The following is a 15,686-nucleotide window of genomic DNA, read 5'->3' as shown; positions in this document are numbered from 1 at the left end:
CTTTTTTTTATTTCATTACCTTTTTATCCCCCTTGTTTTGTCTTTTACTAACAGAACCCAACACACAGAACCACTTTTTCTTTTGCTCCTATTCTTCCTCTGTTGGCTTTTTTTCGTTGGCTTGCAGGCAGCAAACACTCATGAGGAGGCAATTCAATTTCCATGCGCCCCTTTTGGTTTCGGATGCTTCATGCAGAAATTTTACACAGGGACTTGTAATTACAAGCCTTTGCTCTTTTGATTTTGATCCCATGGTGGGTTCATCTCTACATCCATGATTTGAGAGATTCTTTGCTCCTGGAAGAGCTTATTTGGTGGTGCATGATGGAATAGACTATGCCATAAAACATGATGATTGAAATCATCATGGAAGGCAAACCTGAAAACACTGCTGGAGTTCTTTGAGCGGAGCCAAGCCTCGGAGAGATTCTTAACCTTGGTTATGATGATTTCAATCATCATAGCCAAGAATTTCTGTGGATTGATCAAACAAACTGCTGGGTGCGGATCGTATCCTCGGAATTACTTGAGCGGAGCTGTCCCTTAGAGAGATTACTGACCCTTTTTATGATGATAGAAATCATCATGGCCAGGAACCCTTGAGTTGAATGGAACCAGAAATCTTGAGCAAAAGAAAAATCAGAAAATTGTGCCATGAAACTAATCTTTTTACCTTGAAATGGCTCTTTCCTTTCTCAAGTCTGCTTGCTAATTTTTCTTCTTGCTCTGATTGTTCTCCTTTCTGCTCTTTTTCTGTCCTCCTGCCGTTCTCCTCCCTTTTTTCTTGCTCCTCTCGTGTCATGCCTCTTATAGAGGGTATCTTATGATGAGTTTGAATTCAAGCTGATGACCACTTCTCAACCGAGATACTTATCTCTTGGTGTTTCAAAACCACTGAAATACATCTATTTTATTTTTATATGTTTTTCTTGATAAGATTGCAGGGACAAAACAAATTCGATTCTAACCCAAGTCAAATCCTTGGCTAATTGCTTTTGTGAAAATTTTCCGTTCAACAGCCACACAAGAAAGAACAAACATAAGTATACTGGTCTCCTGCAGGGCGGCCCTGGGCACAGGCAGGCAAGGCCTCTGCCTAGGACCTCCAATTTATATAAACCCTATAACTTACGATTAAACTCAAAAAATGTAATAAGCTCAGAAATCTTATTAAACTGTAATAGTATTTTATTAGATCTCGATTATTACATTCTAATACCAAATTACAACTCCATCATTAATTTGCATAGTTATCCTTCTGGCATGGAATATTAGATTTTCAATTGCCATCTGTATAATACTGAATGATTTGTGTTCTAACAGATATGGGACTTGTCACCAAATGCTCCCCATCTGTCCAAGTGAGGCTTCCAAAGTAGTATCCTGTGTTCACTTGGTGGGTGGTGGAAACTGCAACAGTGAAAGGGATTGTTTTAATGGTGGAGTTGAAGACCAAAGTCTCAGGCATAACAGCTACACTGATGCCAGGTGGAGGGTCTATGTTAGCTTTGTATACTGAGTTGACTGGACCAACATTTGTGACACTTCTGGTGAGTGTAATATTTTCTCTCAGATTTGGAATTGTAATGGAAGGCAGGTTCACATCCAGAACAGAAGGCTTGACCATGGAACAAGCTGTGGTTTGTCCAACAAGTTGAGAGATAGCTGAGGTGTTGTAGCCAACAGCACAAAGGTACTTAATGTAGTCTTCTGTGCCCATGTCATATATGAGACCAGGGTCTGCTGCCTTGTTTGGGTTCACAAGGCCTCCTCCATAATCAAATGGATTAGCAACCTTCTGGGGTGACCCCTCAGCGAAGATAGGCTCTCCGAATGGATCCGTCTTCCATGCTGTCATGAAATTTTGCATTAATGTGGTTAATTAATTTACACCAAAAGTTGCAATTTTTGTTTGTAATCATAACGGTAATGGATGAACCTGTTGTTACTAAGGCTGATCTTATTGCAGCAGGGGACCAATTGGAGTGCAATGCTTTCAAAAGTGCCACAATGCCTGAGACATGAGGAGTTGCCATTGATGTTCCTGAATGCAAGGCAAATCCTCCATCCATGAAAGAATCATAGGGAGAACTGCCAGCTAATATGCTCACACCAGGAGCGGCTATGTCTGGCTGCGACAGCAAAAATACTAAATGGTTTAATTGGAATTCAAGTTTGTTTACTTTTAAAGGGCTTAAAGTAGTAGGGTTTATTTTTTACCTTGAGTATGGCTGGAGCAATGGAGTTAGGCCCTCTAGATGAAAAAGTGGCAACCTTGGTTGATACAGGCTTCCCAACCAGTGTTGCAGAAGGGCTCAATTTTACGGTTGGAGATCTGTTTATCAAAGAGAGTAATGGAAATTTAACATGTCAACAAAGAAAATGAGCATGATGGTGAACCGATTGATGAGGATGGTTAAGAACAAAAGTACCTGGTGGAACGGATGTAGAATAGTATCTGAGTGCCAAGCTCATAGTCTACTTCAATGCATGGGAACTCATTGCTGCATGGACCTAAGACATCACCAGGAGATTTGGCAACAATAACCCCAACCCCACCAGCTGCCCTAACACTGGAGACCGCAGTTGCTACTGGAGTTCTACTGGCCACTGTTGTGAAGCAGAGAACTACATTTCCAGCCACCGGTGTGTTGTTAAGTAAAAGGGACTCGCAGACGCTGCAAGTGAATCTTTGTTATAGGACAATGCAATGTATTGTGCAAAAATCTACTTACTACCATGATCTTTGAACAGTATTTAAGCACCAAAAATAAATATAAAGAAGCCAAAGTTTTGGATTTATCTCAAGCAATCATTTAAAAATTCAAATCTGCTAGACAATAAGGGAGACAGAAACTAATTAGAACAACTGGACACATTAATACATTACCCAGCTAGTGAAGGGATAAGTCCTGGGTTTTCTGGGTATACCAAACCAGTAAAACCAACTTCTTTTCCTGCAAAAATGGCTTGACCCTACAAAATAAGAAAAACTTAGATTAAGAAAACGAATTATATATACGGTAACTTCATGAAGTTTGCCACAAATTACCAGAATGGTTAAGTTGTTCCCAAGTGTAATAGGTGTAGGAAAGGATCGATCAATTGTAGTAGCTGCTACAGTTAAGATCCATGGTGCTGTGTTTTCAACTGTGTATGCAGAAGGCCCCTCATTTGCAGCTCCACAAACAACAGGTATACCCTTGGCCACAGCATGGAACGAACCAATGGAAATCGTATCGCGGTCATCAACCTCTGAAAACAGAGGAAGTTGGGTGCCAAGAGATACTGATATAACATCAACTCCATCATGAATTGCATCATCAAAAGCTTTCAATATGTCAGCAGATGAGCACTGCCCCCTTGGCACATTCCAGCACACTTTATACATCGCCAAGCGAGCGCGGGGCGCTCCACCTCTTACTGATCCCAGGCCAAGGCCTCTGTAGCTGGCATTGTACACAAAAGAGCCACCAGCAATGGTAGATGTGTGTGTTCCATGTCCAAAAACATCTCTTGGGGACAAGAAATCTGGGCTGTCAGTGGTGTTGAATGGCTGCTTATTCTCAGCAAGGAAACCATCAATGTACCATTTTGCTCCTATAAGTTTTTTGTTACAATCTGCTGAGGCATTGAAGCTCTCTCCAGATACACACTGACCTTTCCATTGGTTTGGGATTGGTCCAAGCCCTTCATCATTGAATACCTTTGACTCTGGCCATATACCTGCCACCATTTTAACACTACTTTTTAAAATCATATTTTCTATAACTAAACTCACAAACGCAAACACATCCACCCCTGCACTGCAAGTACTAGGTTTGATTCCCCCCTTGCCCAATATGGCTTGTCTCAAAAAAATTCACAAACACAAATACAGAAAGAGAAGTGAGAGCAACCTGTGTCCAGAAGGCCAATGACAATTCCATCTCCCAAGTTTGTGTCATGCAAAAGGTTAGTGGGAGAACTAGGAGAGAGTCCAAGATAATCCCAACTCCTAGTTGTTTGCAGAGAATAAAAGTGACTGGGCATAACCCGGATAACTCCAGGTAACTCTGAGTAAATAGAGATCATAGAAGAAAATCAGTGAGAGTAATATTTGGAATTTGACTGCTGAGCCACAAGAATTGAATCTCTTTAATAAGTTGAAGCCAGTGTAAACAGGAAAACCTACCTGCAATCTTCTGAGCTTGAGATTCTGTGACTTTAGCTGCGAAACCGGAGAATCCATGCTTGTAACTGTACACCATAGAATCATAAGCGGCTTCTTTGCTGCATGGACATAATTAGGCAAATAGTCAACTTGAAAGTCTTGAACAAACATAATACTTGTGCAATCCAGGATTTCATCAATTCCTCTGGGGCTAATCTTTTTATTTTATTTTTAAACTATAGTATGTGTGGAAAATGATTTTATCATATAAAATCATATGACACTAACATTCCATTTAATGAGCATAAAGGTATTAAGGTTTTTTTTATAACTCTTTTGTTTAAGTGATGCTTTTCTTCCCAATATTAAAAGAGGTTCTAAATTCGAATATATATAATTTATAACGGGTTTACAAGATGAATACCACCCGAAAACTGAGGCCAGCATGTCGTGATGCAAACTGGTTACAACCTCAGGATCATGGTGATGCTTTTCACCCATATAGACTATGTGAACCTTTAAAAAGAAAAAAAAAACAATAGTAAGAACCACAAAATATATATATATATTTTTTTTTTTTTGGGAAAAAGGAAGAGATTTCTAGTTTGGGAGCACTCACTTTACTATTGGCATGGACCGTCCTAATCATAGTGTTTTGGGTACAGAACACTAAGAAAATATTAAATGTCACAAACACTGAAACTTTGTTGCTCATCTTCTTCAATAAAAGAGAAGCCATGGCGTTTAAGCTTCAAGTTTTGAAGCTTAAAAGTTTGGTGCATTGCCTTATATAGACTTTGATTAAACACATTAAGCCCATGGGAGGCTAGGATTGTTTCTTATGCAAGCATTATATGATGCTTGCATAAATGAAATTTGACTTTTGACACATATTATATTCATTCTGTTTGCATTTTGTTAATGATGGAGGAAAGCTTCCTGTTTCGTCGAAATTCAAAGATTGATCAGTACTTATCCGAGGGTTTTGTTACAAAATATGATTGTGAAGTGGCTAATTGTATCATGAGCCTTGTCTTTGCAAAAATTGTTGAAGAATATAAGTCACATATCGGAAACTTAACTAAATAAAATACAACATATAATGAATGGTTTTACTACTAATGTTACCGAGACCTTCTGTGATAAAACCTTACATCTACTGGGCTTTGTAGGTGATTAAATTGGGAGACAATGTCGATGTTGCTAGTAGTGGGCTATTGGCTCATCTCTTTAAAATTTAACAAAAAATTGACTATAAGGGTATGAAAACAACCTCCTAGAGTTGATTAGCATAAACAAAGACAAAGCATAAAACAACTAATAAAAAAATGGTATTAATTATCTGGGGTGATTAGAAAAGGGATCTAAGAAATTGGTTTGGAAGATTTGGGGACTAAAAAATGAATAAATTTATGTTATGAACAAATTAAAGGATTGGGGCCTAAGAAACTTGCCAACCAATGTAATCTGAGAAGATAAGTTTGCAAAATAAACAAATCAAATAATTGAGAAGTCAGTCCTAGACCCATTTCTTAATGAGCTCCTAGAAGTTCTTGCTAGAATGATAATGATGAATATGATATAGAATAACAATGGAAGAAACCCTCCTATTTCTTTAATGATCCTATAAAATTAAGAAAGACAATGGGTTGTTCCATTAAAATAGGAGTTATGTTCTTATTTATTTTATATTATATATATTTTTTAATCCAGAAAGATATGAATTTACTATATTATCCTCATTTATTTAATATTTTCAACTCTTAATACTATCATCAATCAAGGACATTTTATGGTATTTTGAATGTTTCATTATTCTCTGCAAAAGTATTTAACCCTTGTTAAACGCAGCTTGTTAAAGGGATAAAATTGTTATGAAAAAGTTAAAACAAAAATAACGAAGATTATATAAATGAACCATTTGTTTGGGATAATTTTTTTTTTTTTTTAGTGGGTCAAAACAGTATCCCCAAAACAATTTTACGTATGTAGTTCAGTTTTGTTGGATTTTGGGTTTTTGGCCCAAAATTTAGTTAAATCGAAGTGAGGCCCAAACTGCTCAAGTCCAACGGTTATTTTGGTTTGATGTCGGTCTGATTAAGGAATTTGACCACTCTAATGTTCATTAACATAATTTTCAGAGAGTAAATAGCTTACCAATTATTTCATATTCTTGCGACCAAATGTAGACTTTTTTTTTGGTAGACGAATGATTGAAGTCCTGTTTTATATAGATATGAGAAGATAGGCTTAAAGTGAATGCACTCCATCATTTCACTATTCAATTCAGTCATCATTTGCATCATAAGGTTGCAAAAACTCTGTCCTCACAGACAAAGGAATCCTTACAACATGCACTCCATCAGCCCAGCTAAGGCTTCCAAAATAGTATCCAGTATTCATCCTGTGGATCGTGGAGATGACGATCGTGAAATCGAGCTTTCGAACTGTAGAGTTGAAGACCAGAGCATTGGGATTTACAGATACAATTGTACCAAATGGAGTCTCAATGGTAGCTCTGTAAATGGATTCAGGGGCTCCCACATTTGTTACACTTCTTTTTATCGTGATAGGATTTTTGAGACTTGGTATGGTTATGGAGGGTAGGTTCATGTTAAGGATAGAGGGCTTCTTAATGGGACATTTTGTGTTCTGCCCTACAAGCCTAGAGATGGCAGAGTTGTTGTAGCCCCTTGCACAGAGATATTGCATGTAGCCGGCTTTGCCTATGTCATATACTAAACCGGGGTCTGCTGCTCCATTGGGGTTCATAATGCCACCTCCAAAATCGAATGGATTTGCCAGCTTTTGAGGCGATCCCTCTGCGAAGATTGGTAAACCAGACGGGCCATTCCTCCATGCTGCATGAAAATTTAGAACATGGTTTAGTTTAGCATGTATCGTTAATGAAATTAGGAACATGTGATCATGTGGTTACCAGTTGTGACAAGTGCCGATTTAATGGCTGCCGGAGACCAATTGGGATGCATTGCTTTGAGAAGAGCCACAATGCCTGCGACATGAGGAGTTGACATTGATGTTCCTGAGTGCATGACATATCCACCCTCCCCTAGTGCATCAAGTGGAGAAGTTGCAGCCAGAATGTTCACACCAGGGGCAGCTATATCTGGCTGTCCAACAGAAAAATAACAAGAAGATGATATAAGAAGAGTTTATATGGTGAATCCCGAAGCGAAATTGGAGCATTGACATGGACTTCTCTCTAAATTTGAAGAAGGAACTAGCAAATGTTATAGGAGACAAAACTTGAGAGCTTTCCAGTAACATAAGGAAAAATAGATGATCTCTTGAAGAACATGTTTAGGGTTCAATTTACTAAAACTTTCGCAGGTGAAATTTCACTTTGTTGTCTGGTTTATGTAGGTGTCCAGGGTAAGTAGAGAAAGATTTATGTGGACAAGAACTATATAGGCCCCCTGCCTTATATATTAAACATTTGCATTCAGTGTAGTGTGGATACATACCTTAAGAATTGCTCGTGTAATGGAGTTTGGCCCCCTAGATGAAAAATAAGCCACCTTGGCTGAGAGTGGCTTGCCAATAAATGTTTTAGGAGGTCTCAATTTTACAAGAGGAGATCTGTGCATTCCAAACAAAACTTGAGGGTCACAAACAAACCTAGCCATAATAATCGTGGTGTCAACAAGGACGATAATTAATCAATGTTACCTGGTAGACCGGATGTAAAACAGTATTCGGGTGCCAATTTCATAGTCAACTTCAATGCATGGGAAGTCTTCATTACATGGATATAAGGCGTCACTTGGATTCTTTGCTACGATGAGGCCAACACCGCCGGCTTCTTTCACAGCTGCTGAAGCACCTGTTATAGCTGTCCTACGACTGACTGTAGTGAAGCAAAGAACCACCTTTCCAGCTACCATAGTTTTGTTAAGTGACAGGGATTGGCACACACTGCAAAAGGGTAACTCATGAAAATGAACTATACGTAAATACATATTGTTAAGCTAATTTGGGGGATGTATTACAAAGTAACAGATCATGTTACCCTGCCGCAGTAGGGTCAAGCCCTTCGGATTCTGGGTATATCAAGCTTGCAAATCCAATCTCTGGCCCTGTAAACATAGCTTGTCCCTACATATACAACAAAGTATATGCTTGAAGTTGGAAATGCATACCAAGAATGTTATTTGCCACAATCACAGAAAAACATACCAAGAAAGTTTTGTTATTTCCCAAAGTTATCGAAGTAGGAAATGATCGATCCATGGTGCTTGCTGCTACGGTTATGATCCATGGCGCTGTGTTCTGAACCGTCTCAGCTGAAGGTCCATCATTTGCTGCTCCACAAACAACAGTAATTCCCCTGGCCACAGCATGAAAGGAACCAGTTGCAATGCCGTCACGCTCATCAATGTCTGAGAAGAGGGGAATTGAAGACCCAATTGACAATGACAACACATCAACCCCATCATGTATGGCTTCATCAAAAGCTTTCAATATATCAGCTGATGAGCATTGGCCTCCAAGCACTTTCCAGCAAACCTTATAAATGGCCAACCGAGCATTTGGGGCACCCCCTTTGATTGTCCCATGACCAAGGCCCTTGTAGCTCACATTGGTCACAAAAGAACCAGCTGCAGTGCTAGAAGTGTGAGTACCATGTCCATGTGCGTCTCTGGGAGACAAGAACTCCGTAGACCTGTTCAGTGGTTTTCCATACTCGGCAAGAAGTCCATCGATGAACCAGCGGGCTCCAATGATTTTTCTATTGCAGTGTTTTGTAGCATTGAATCTGTCTCCAGATTCACATACACCCTTCCAGTGGGATGGAACTGGCCCCAGGCCTTTTTCATTGAATGATTCAGACTCCGGCCAAATACCTGTTTCATTGAGTGCTTGTGTTCAGGGACCATTGCATAAGTAGGAGTATGAGTGTGCGCGTGTGCGTGTGCGTGCGCTTATTTAAGAGATAGAAAGAGAGCAACCTGTGTCAAGGACACCTATGATAACTCCATCACCCATGCTGCTCTTGTGAAGAATATTGGAAGGGGATTGAGAAGAGAGGCCAAGAAAATCCCAACTCCTAGTCGTTTGCAGCTTGTGAAGACTATTTGGTATGACTCGAACAACACCAGGCAGCTCTAGGGTTCACCATTTCATAAGCATAAAAAAGTGACAATAAGCACAATACTTAATGATGACATCTGAAGGTATAACTCATGAATCCATTACATATCTATATTGTCAATAATTGTCAATCATTGCAAACCAGACATATCTTTGCTGCACCTATATATAGCAATACTTTTTAAAATATACCTGAAAGTTTTTGGGCTTGAGACTCTGTGAGCTTGGCTGCAAACCCAGAGAAACCATGTCTATAACTGTATACCATTAATTCTGAGGCCAATTCCTTGCTGCAGCATAAGAACCAAATTACTTAATAAACATTTTACTCAAGATTTGGATCATTTAAGCATCCTAGATTTCAAATTCACAGAATTGGTCTTTCTTTTCCTAAATCCATGTAAATTACCTTCCCGCTATGGTGGCAAGCAAATCATGATGTGAATCTGTGAGCAACTTGGGGTTGTCATGCTGCCTCTTTCCCAGATAAACAATGTGTACCTGTTGGTTGAGCGATATATCAGAACACCGTATTCAAGAAAAAAAGAAAGAAAACAAGAACGAAAACCTTAAAGAACAAGAACGAGTGTTTGAGATGTGGAAACATATATATATATATATAACATACTTGGCTATTTGCAGCCACCTTTGCTATCATTCCCTGGCCATTAAGAAAGCAGAGAAGGCAAAGTATAGCAAGTACTGAACTTGGGCTGCTCATATTGTCTCTACCACATAGAGAAAGAGAAAAGGGTTGGAGAAGGCTGATCAGAGACCAATAGAATATATCAAATATATGGATTAGAAAATACCAAGTCAAAAATCACTTGCTATAAAATATACCAAATGCATATATGAAAATTTGATGAATTTTGCAGAACGTGGTTGTTACTTACTCTTTTTATAACGCCATTTCGGGTTGGTGTGTGATAGCTTGGAGGATCAGCCAAGTCAAGAAAAGTTGTGGAAAACTAGAAGATTTCGAACAATGTGAAAAGTCAAAACTTCAAATCCCTTAATCAGTTTTCCATTAAATCATTATTTAAACCACTAATCAGTTTGGTTTTACGGCTTACGGATTAGTACTTAAATTTAGCCAGGGAGTTAAGTTCTATAGACCTTAGCTTAGATGGGGATATAAACACTCTCACACACTTTGCTTCACGCTAGCACTAAATTTTTTCCCAGACAATAGCTACAAACAGTAATTCTTATTTTTTGTTTAGTTATTTCTTGACCCAAAAGGAATTTGGGAAGAGAAAACTTGAAGGATAATGCAGAAGCAGCCAGACCTGGACAGATTCAAGGGAAGGGAAACTTCTCTGCTAATGCATATAAAGGCGACACAGGTTTTGGGTTTGTCTGCGTCACTGCGTGTACATACACAATATTTGACATGGACTATGCTAAAATCTTGAGCAATAATCCATAACCCTTATGTTGACTATTTACGTACTAGAAGAAAGAAAGAAAAGTCATTGCTGAAAAGATTTAAAACGAAGGGCAGGTAGTCGTGAATTTAGAACTTAGAAAATAGAATCTCTGCCTTGTTTTGAAGCTTTGAGGTTAACCCACAAATCAATTCATGTAAATAGTGTACTTGTTTATCAAATTTGAATGAAACCACATATAAAGACAAGTTATTTGCAAAATTAATGGATTAGAGATAAAAAGTCTGCTCATATCACTAATGACTAACAAACATTAAAAAGTGGTTGACGATTCAAGTTCTTCTAGAGCCTAATGAGTAATGCTAGAGACACTAATCTAATCCCTTAATATTTTATTTGTTCTCATTTTAAGGCAATTTTGAACTTTATTTATTCATAACAAATAAGAAATTATCATGTCAGTTAGCGTTCATAAATTTATATAATAAGTTGGTATCTTCAGTATTACACAATATTCCAATTCTTTTTTTTGTTTACGACAAATGCCTTGAATTGATACCACACAATTTTATTAAGAGTCAAATGCATCGATAAACCAAAGACGACTTTAGAGCTTTTTAGTATGAATGGAACATGATATATTAGATAACGTAAGCTTTATCCAATTCATTTGACTTTTCATTGGATAACAACCTAGGCATATCGATCCCTCATTCACCAATGAATCATTAAAAAACAAAAAAGACACGTTCAAAAGAACTGGCCTTCCACGCAGCCACTCTAATGTGCATAAACATAATCTTTGACAGAAAAAATTAGATGACCAAATTATGACATAATGTGGCCCTTTTCCTCTTTTTGTTTCTTGGTTTTTTGGTTGTAATTCCCTAGAATATATGATATATTTTAGATCAAGTCGAGCTTTCCAAACTGAAGAATGAACATTTTTTTTAGTACAAACGATAGTTTAAATTGTAAATAAGGGATTTTTCCTCACACACACATAAAGTCATGGGCATTTGAACATGAGGCCACTAGTATGCAAGTCAAATCCCTTTTCTACTAGACTAGATCACGTTGGCCGACCAATCTTAAAGAACCACATTGACATTTCCTTTTCATATACATGTTTGATGAGGAATTTTGTTTTCAACAACTGACCTATAGCCAGTGGCGTTTCCAGCCTATGGCAAGTTGGGCTCATGCCCGGCCCAAAATTTTTGTTAAAAAATTCTTACTACACTACATATGTTCCCCACTTAAATTAAGCATATACAAACCTGTAGAAACCTTTTTTCTTTCTTTTCCTTCTCTCTCTCTCTCTCTCTCTCTCTCTCTCTCTCTCTCTCTCTCTCTCTCTCTCCATTTCTTTTCCTTCTCTCCTCTCCCTCTTTTTTTTCTTTCTTTTCCTTTTCTCATCTCTCCTCTCTTTTTTCCTTTTTTTTTATTTTCCTTCTATTTTCTCTCCTCTCTCTCTTTCTTTTTTCTTCCTTTTCCTTCTCTTTTTGTTTAAAAAAAATTACCTACACTACTTATGATTTTTTTTTTTTTTTGGTCTCACACAAACCCCAAGCCCGCCTATAATTTTATTTTATTTTTGTCTCACACAAAGACAGTTGTTTCAGAAATTTCAGAATTTTTTTTTTTTTTTTTTGTGTATTTGTAGATATATATATGCATTTGAGGATAAGACTCATTACGTTCCCCTCACTATGTATATCTTTTTATGTTTATTAATAAAATTCATGCATATCTTTTTATGTTTATTAATAAAATTCACTTCTACCGTTGAGTTTAGTATATAAATTTTGCTCGGTCGTCTTTCGAATCTTGAAACTACCACTGACTATAGCAGGCAAATTCCAAATCCCTACATAAAAATTAAGAGCTCTAAATTCTAAGTATCCAATCAGTCCATGATTAAAAAAGATTAAAAAAACGCTCAGTGTGACCAGACTTTTGCTACAATCAGAGTCTAGGTGTCAAACCTAAACCACCATACTTATCTATCTTGTCCGTTGGAGGAAGATGATCATCTGTAAGAAGCTCCACATTACCAAATTACTGTGACAAAGCTACTGCAGTACAGAAAAATAACCCAAATCTGCTCAAGCGATAACCTGGCAGATCTCTTCACTAAATCATTGCCGAAATGTACATTCCAAAAGTTAGTGCATGGCATCGGATTACGACAACTCTGCAAGCAATCAAGTTGGAGCATGCAAAATCAAGGGGAGCATTCAAGAGTCCTCTAACACAGGACATATGCGCGTTGTACTCTTTTTCCTTCGACTAGGGTTTTTTCCCACCGGGTTTTTCCTAGCAAGGTTTTAACGAGGCAACATGAGTGCATTACCCTTATGTCCCAAAATAAAGTTGTACTCTTTTTCCTTCGCTTAGGTTTTTTCCCACTGGGTTTTTCCAAGTAAGGTTTTAATGAGGCAACCAATCTAGGGACATGTGGTCTTCAAGGGGGAGTGTTATAAAGAAGTGAAGCCCACATAGATAAAACAAGAGGGCATTAGTCAAAAGATGGAGATAAAGCTAGAAGGTATTAGTCAAAAGATGGGATAATGATGTTGGGGAGAAATCATTATGTCTATCTTAAAAGCCATTTGCTTTGCCTATAAATAGGCATTATATTTGCTTGTAAACACATACGAAAGAGAGAAGAGAATAGAGTGAGAGTCAGAGAAAAGAGAAAGAGTGGAGTCTGTCTGAGGAGAAATTTTGTCAGTGTAAACACCACAAAGAGAAATATAATTCCACTCCCAATATTACAGTGGTACTTCTCATCCTCTGATTATTCTAGTTTTATAACACTTTTCCTTTTCTCATCTCTCCTTTCTTTTTTCTTTTTTTCCGTTCTTTTCCTTCTATTTTCTCTCCTCTCTCTCTTTCTTTCTTTTTTCTTCCTTTTCCTTCTCTTTTTGTTTAAAAAAAAAATTACCTACACTACTTATGATTATTAATATTTTTTTTTTTGGTCTCACACAAACCCCAAGCCCGCCTATAATTTTTTTTTTTTTTTGTCTCACACAAAGACAGTTGTTTTAGAAATTTCAGAAATTTTATTTATTATTTTTTTTTTTTTGTATTTGTAGATATATAAGCATTTGAGGGTAAGGCTCATTACGTTCCCCTCACTATGTATATCTTTTTATGTTTATTAATAAAATTCACTTCTACTGTTGAGTTTAGTATATAAATTTTGCTCGGTCGTCTTTCGAATCTTGAAACTACCACTGCCTATAGCAGGCAAATTCCAAATCCCTACCTAAAAATTAAGAGCTCTAAATTCTAAGTATCCAATCAGTCCATGATTAAAAAAGATTAAAAAAACGCTCAGTATGACCAAACTTTTGCTACAATCAGAGTCTAGGTGACAGGACCCGAACCAAATTTCGCTTTGGAATTCGGGTCGAACCCTGTGCGTGTCCGACACTTGGCAAATGTAGGGCACAAATGACCTATTTGCCCTTCCACTTGAAATTTTAACCTTGACTCCTACCGAAATTTCGGCAGAGTCTCCCATATAATTCGTTCAATCTCAAAACTTACACTTGTCAAAACGAGCACAAATATCCATACAACCAACAGCCAGCACTTCAATAAACATGCCAAAAGTTCCAATCTCACTCTAGGGCAATATCAGAGCAGTCTTATAGTATATAGGTAAGTTAATCGTTTTACACACCATCGCTTTTGTACCAAGAATGTGCGGAAGTCAAGATGGCCCGGTGGTGGATATCTTGTGCACGCTACAGCCTGGGGGAGCAAAACAGTTGAAAATGTGAGTGGACAAAAATAAGGGTTCATAAAATATCTAAGAATATATTAACCCCCATTGTAAAAAAAAATATAGTTGAGTAAAACTAAATATCTAAACTACCTGGAAGCATATTAAAACCAACGCAGTTACATATCTCTATAAATATGTGCAATCGTATTCAAAAACAATAAAACTTGCGTGAAAGCATTGAAATCCAAACTTGCATAAAAACACTGAAATCAAACCTGCATAAAAGCAATGTACTCAAAACTTGAATCAAAGCACTGCAATCAATCAAAACTACCACTCGGATGTACCCCTGTAATTCCGTCAATTCCCCTGGCAGGTCTCGGCGACACACAGTCTATCCGAGCCGCAAACTGGCAGGATTCAGGGGACTATAGTCAGCCTGATCCGCTGGCAGGTCTCGGTGACACAAAGTCAACCCGAGCCGCAACTGGCAGGATTCAGGGGACCGTAGTCAGCCTGATCCGCAATCCTGGCAGGTCTCGGTGACACGAAGTCAACTCGAGCCGCAAACCTCCTGACACCAAGTCAATCCGAGCCGCAAATCCTGGCAGGTCTCGGGACACCAAGTCAATCCGAGCCGCAAATCCTGGCACTCACGGTCCGAGCGTCCCCGAAACTCGTGAGGCAAATGTCAAGTGCACTGACAAAACTGAGAATAAACTGGATGTCCGTAGACATCGGTATAACTGAGGGTAATAACCATAATTGGGTACATTGTGGTTTTAAAATATATAACATTTCTGGAAAACTGCTGAAGAACTGAATTTTTAATAAATCAGGAACTCTGAGAATAATATAATATATAAATGTTATAATATTTCTGAAAAATCTGATAAATAACTGAATTTCTGTTAAATCTGAAACTATACTGCCACTTTATCTGATATAAATCTCAGACTCTGCTCTCTATAATTCTTTAGCATAGTTAACTAGGCAGTACAAAGATAAAGACATTTGGCTTCACAAACCATACTAGGAATATTCACTACCAATTAAACTTATTTAAGATCAAATAATGAAATTCATTTATATAAAATCATTTATAAAAGAAAAGTCCACTCACTCCTGGTCCGAGCTAGCTAGACCTCCTGTAGGTCTCTCTGCGGGCCTGCCTGGTCCCGGGTGCCTGGTAAACCATCATGAATATTTAATTAATAAAACTGCTCGGTATAAGTTTTTAAGTAAAACCCTGACCCCCGACTTCTAAAAGTGCGTGCACTAACTTTAA

At 37.9% G+C, this 15,686-nt stretch overlaps 2 protein-coding genes across 3 annotated transcripts; both read right to left on the bottom strand.

Annotated features, from left to right (window-relative positions):
- Positions 1–1,205: 1,205 nt before the first annotated feature.
- On the bottom strand, positions 1,206–4,850 carry LOC117627866 (subtilisin-like protease SBT3.5). The gene is made up of 10 exons (XM_034360134.1): positions 4,773–4,850; positions 4,578–4,669; positions 4,175–4,272; positions 3,900–4,055; positions 3,053–3,726; positions 2,891–2,976; positions 2,433–2,678; positions 2,221–2,335; positions 1,940–2,132; positions 1,206–1,851 (listed from the first exon to the last, which is right to left on the bottom strand). The coding sequence occupies exons 1-10, from the start codon at positions 4,800–4,802 to the stop codon at positions 1,280–1,282; spliced, it is 2,262 nt and encodes a 753-aa protein (XP_034216025.1). The 5' UTR covers positions 4,803–4,850; the 3' UTR covers positions 1,206–1,279.
- Positions 4,851–6,363: 1,513 nt separating this feature from the next.
- LOC117627602 (subtilisin-like protease SBT3.4) lies at positions 6,364–10,128 on the bottom strand. Of its 2 annotated transcripts, XM_034359761.1 has the most exons (11): positions 10,078–10,128; positions 9,894–9,993; positions 9,675–9,766; positions 9,458–9,555; positions 9,124–9,279; positions 8,351–9,018; positions 8,184–8,269; positions 7,844–8,089; positions 7,639–7,753; positions 7,092–7,284; positions 6,403–7,014 (listed from the first exon to the last, which is right to left on the bottom strand). In XM_034359761.1, the coding sequence occupies exons 2-11, from the start codon at positions 9,984–9,986 to the stop codon at positions 6,440–6,442; spliced, it is 2,322 nt and encodes a 773-aa protein (XP_034215652.1). In that variant the 5' UTR covers positions 9,987–9,993; positions 10,078–10,128; the 3' UTR covers positions 6,403–6,439. The 2 variants fall into 2 exon arrangements, with proteins under 2 accessions (XP_034215653.1, XP_034215652.1); XM_034359762.1 differs by lacking the exons at positions 8,351–9,018; positions 9,124–9,279; positions 9,458–9,555; ... (1 more) ...; positions 9,894–9,993; positions 10,078–10,128 and having other exon boundaries at positions 6,364–7,014; positions 8,164–8,185.
- Positions 10,129–15,686: the final 5,558 nt, after the last annotated feature.

The sequence above is a fragment of the Prunus dulcis genome, chromosome 5 (genome assembly GCF_902201215.1).
Source record: "Prunus dulcis chromosome 5, ALMONDv2, whole genome shotgun sequence".
Lineage (NCBI taxonomy): Eukaryota > Viridiplantae > Streptophyta > Magnoliopsida > Rosales > Rosaceae > Prunus > Prunus dulcis.
The sequence above is the reverse complement of the archived record's forward strand: the minus strand, read 5'-3'. Positions and strand labels throughout refer to the sequence as shown.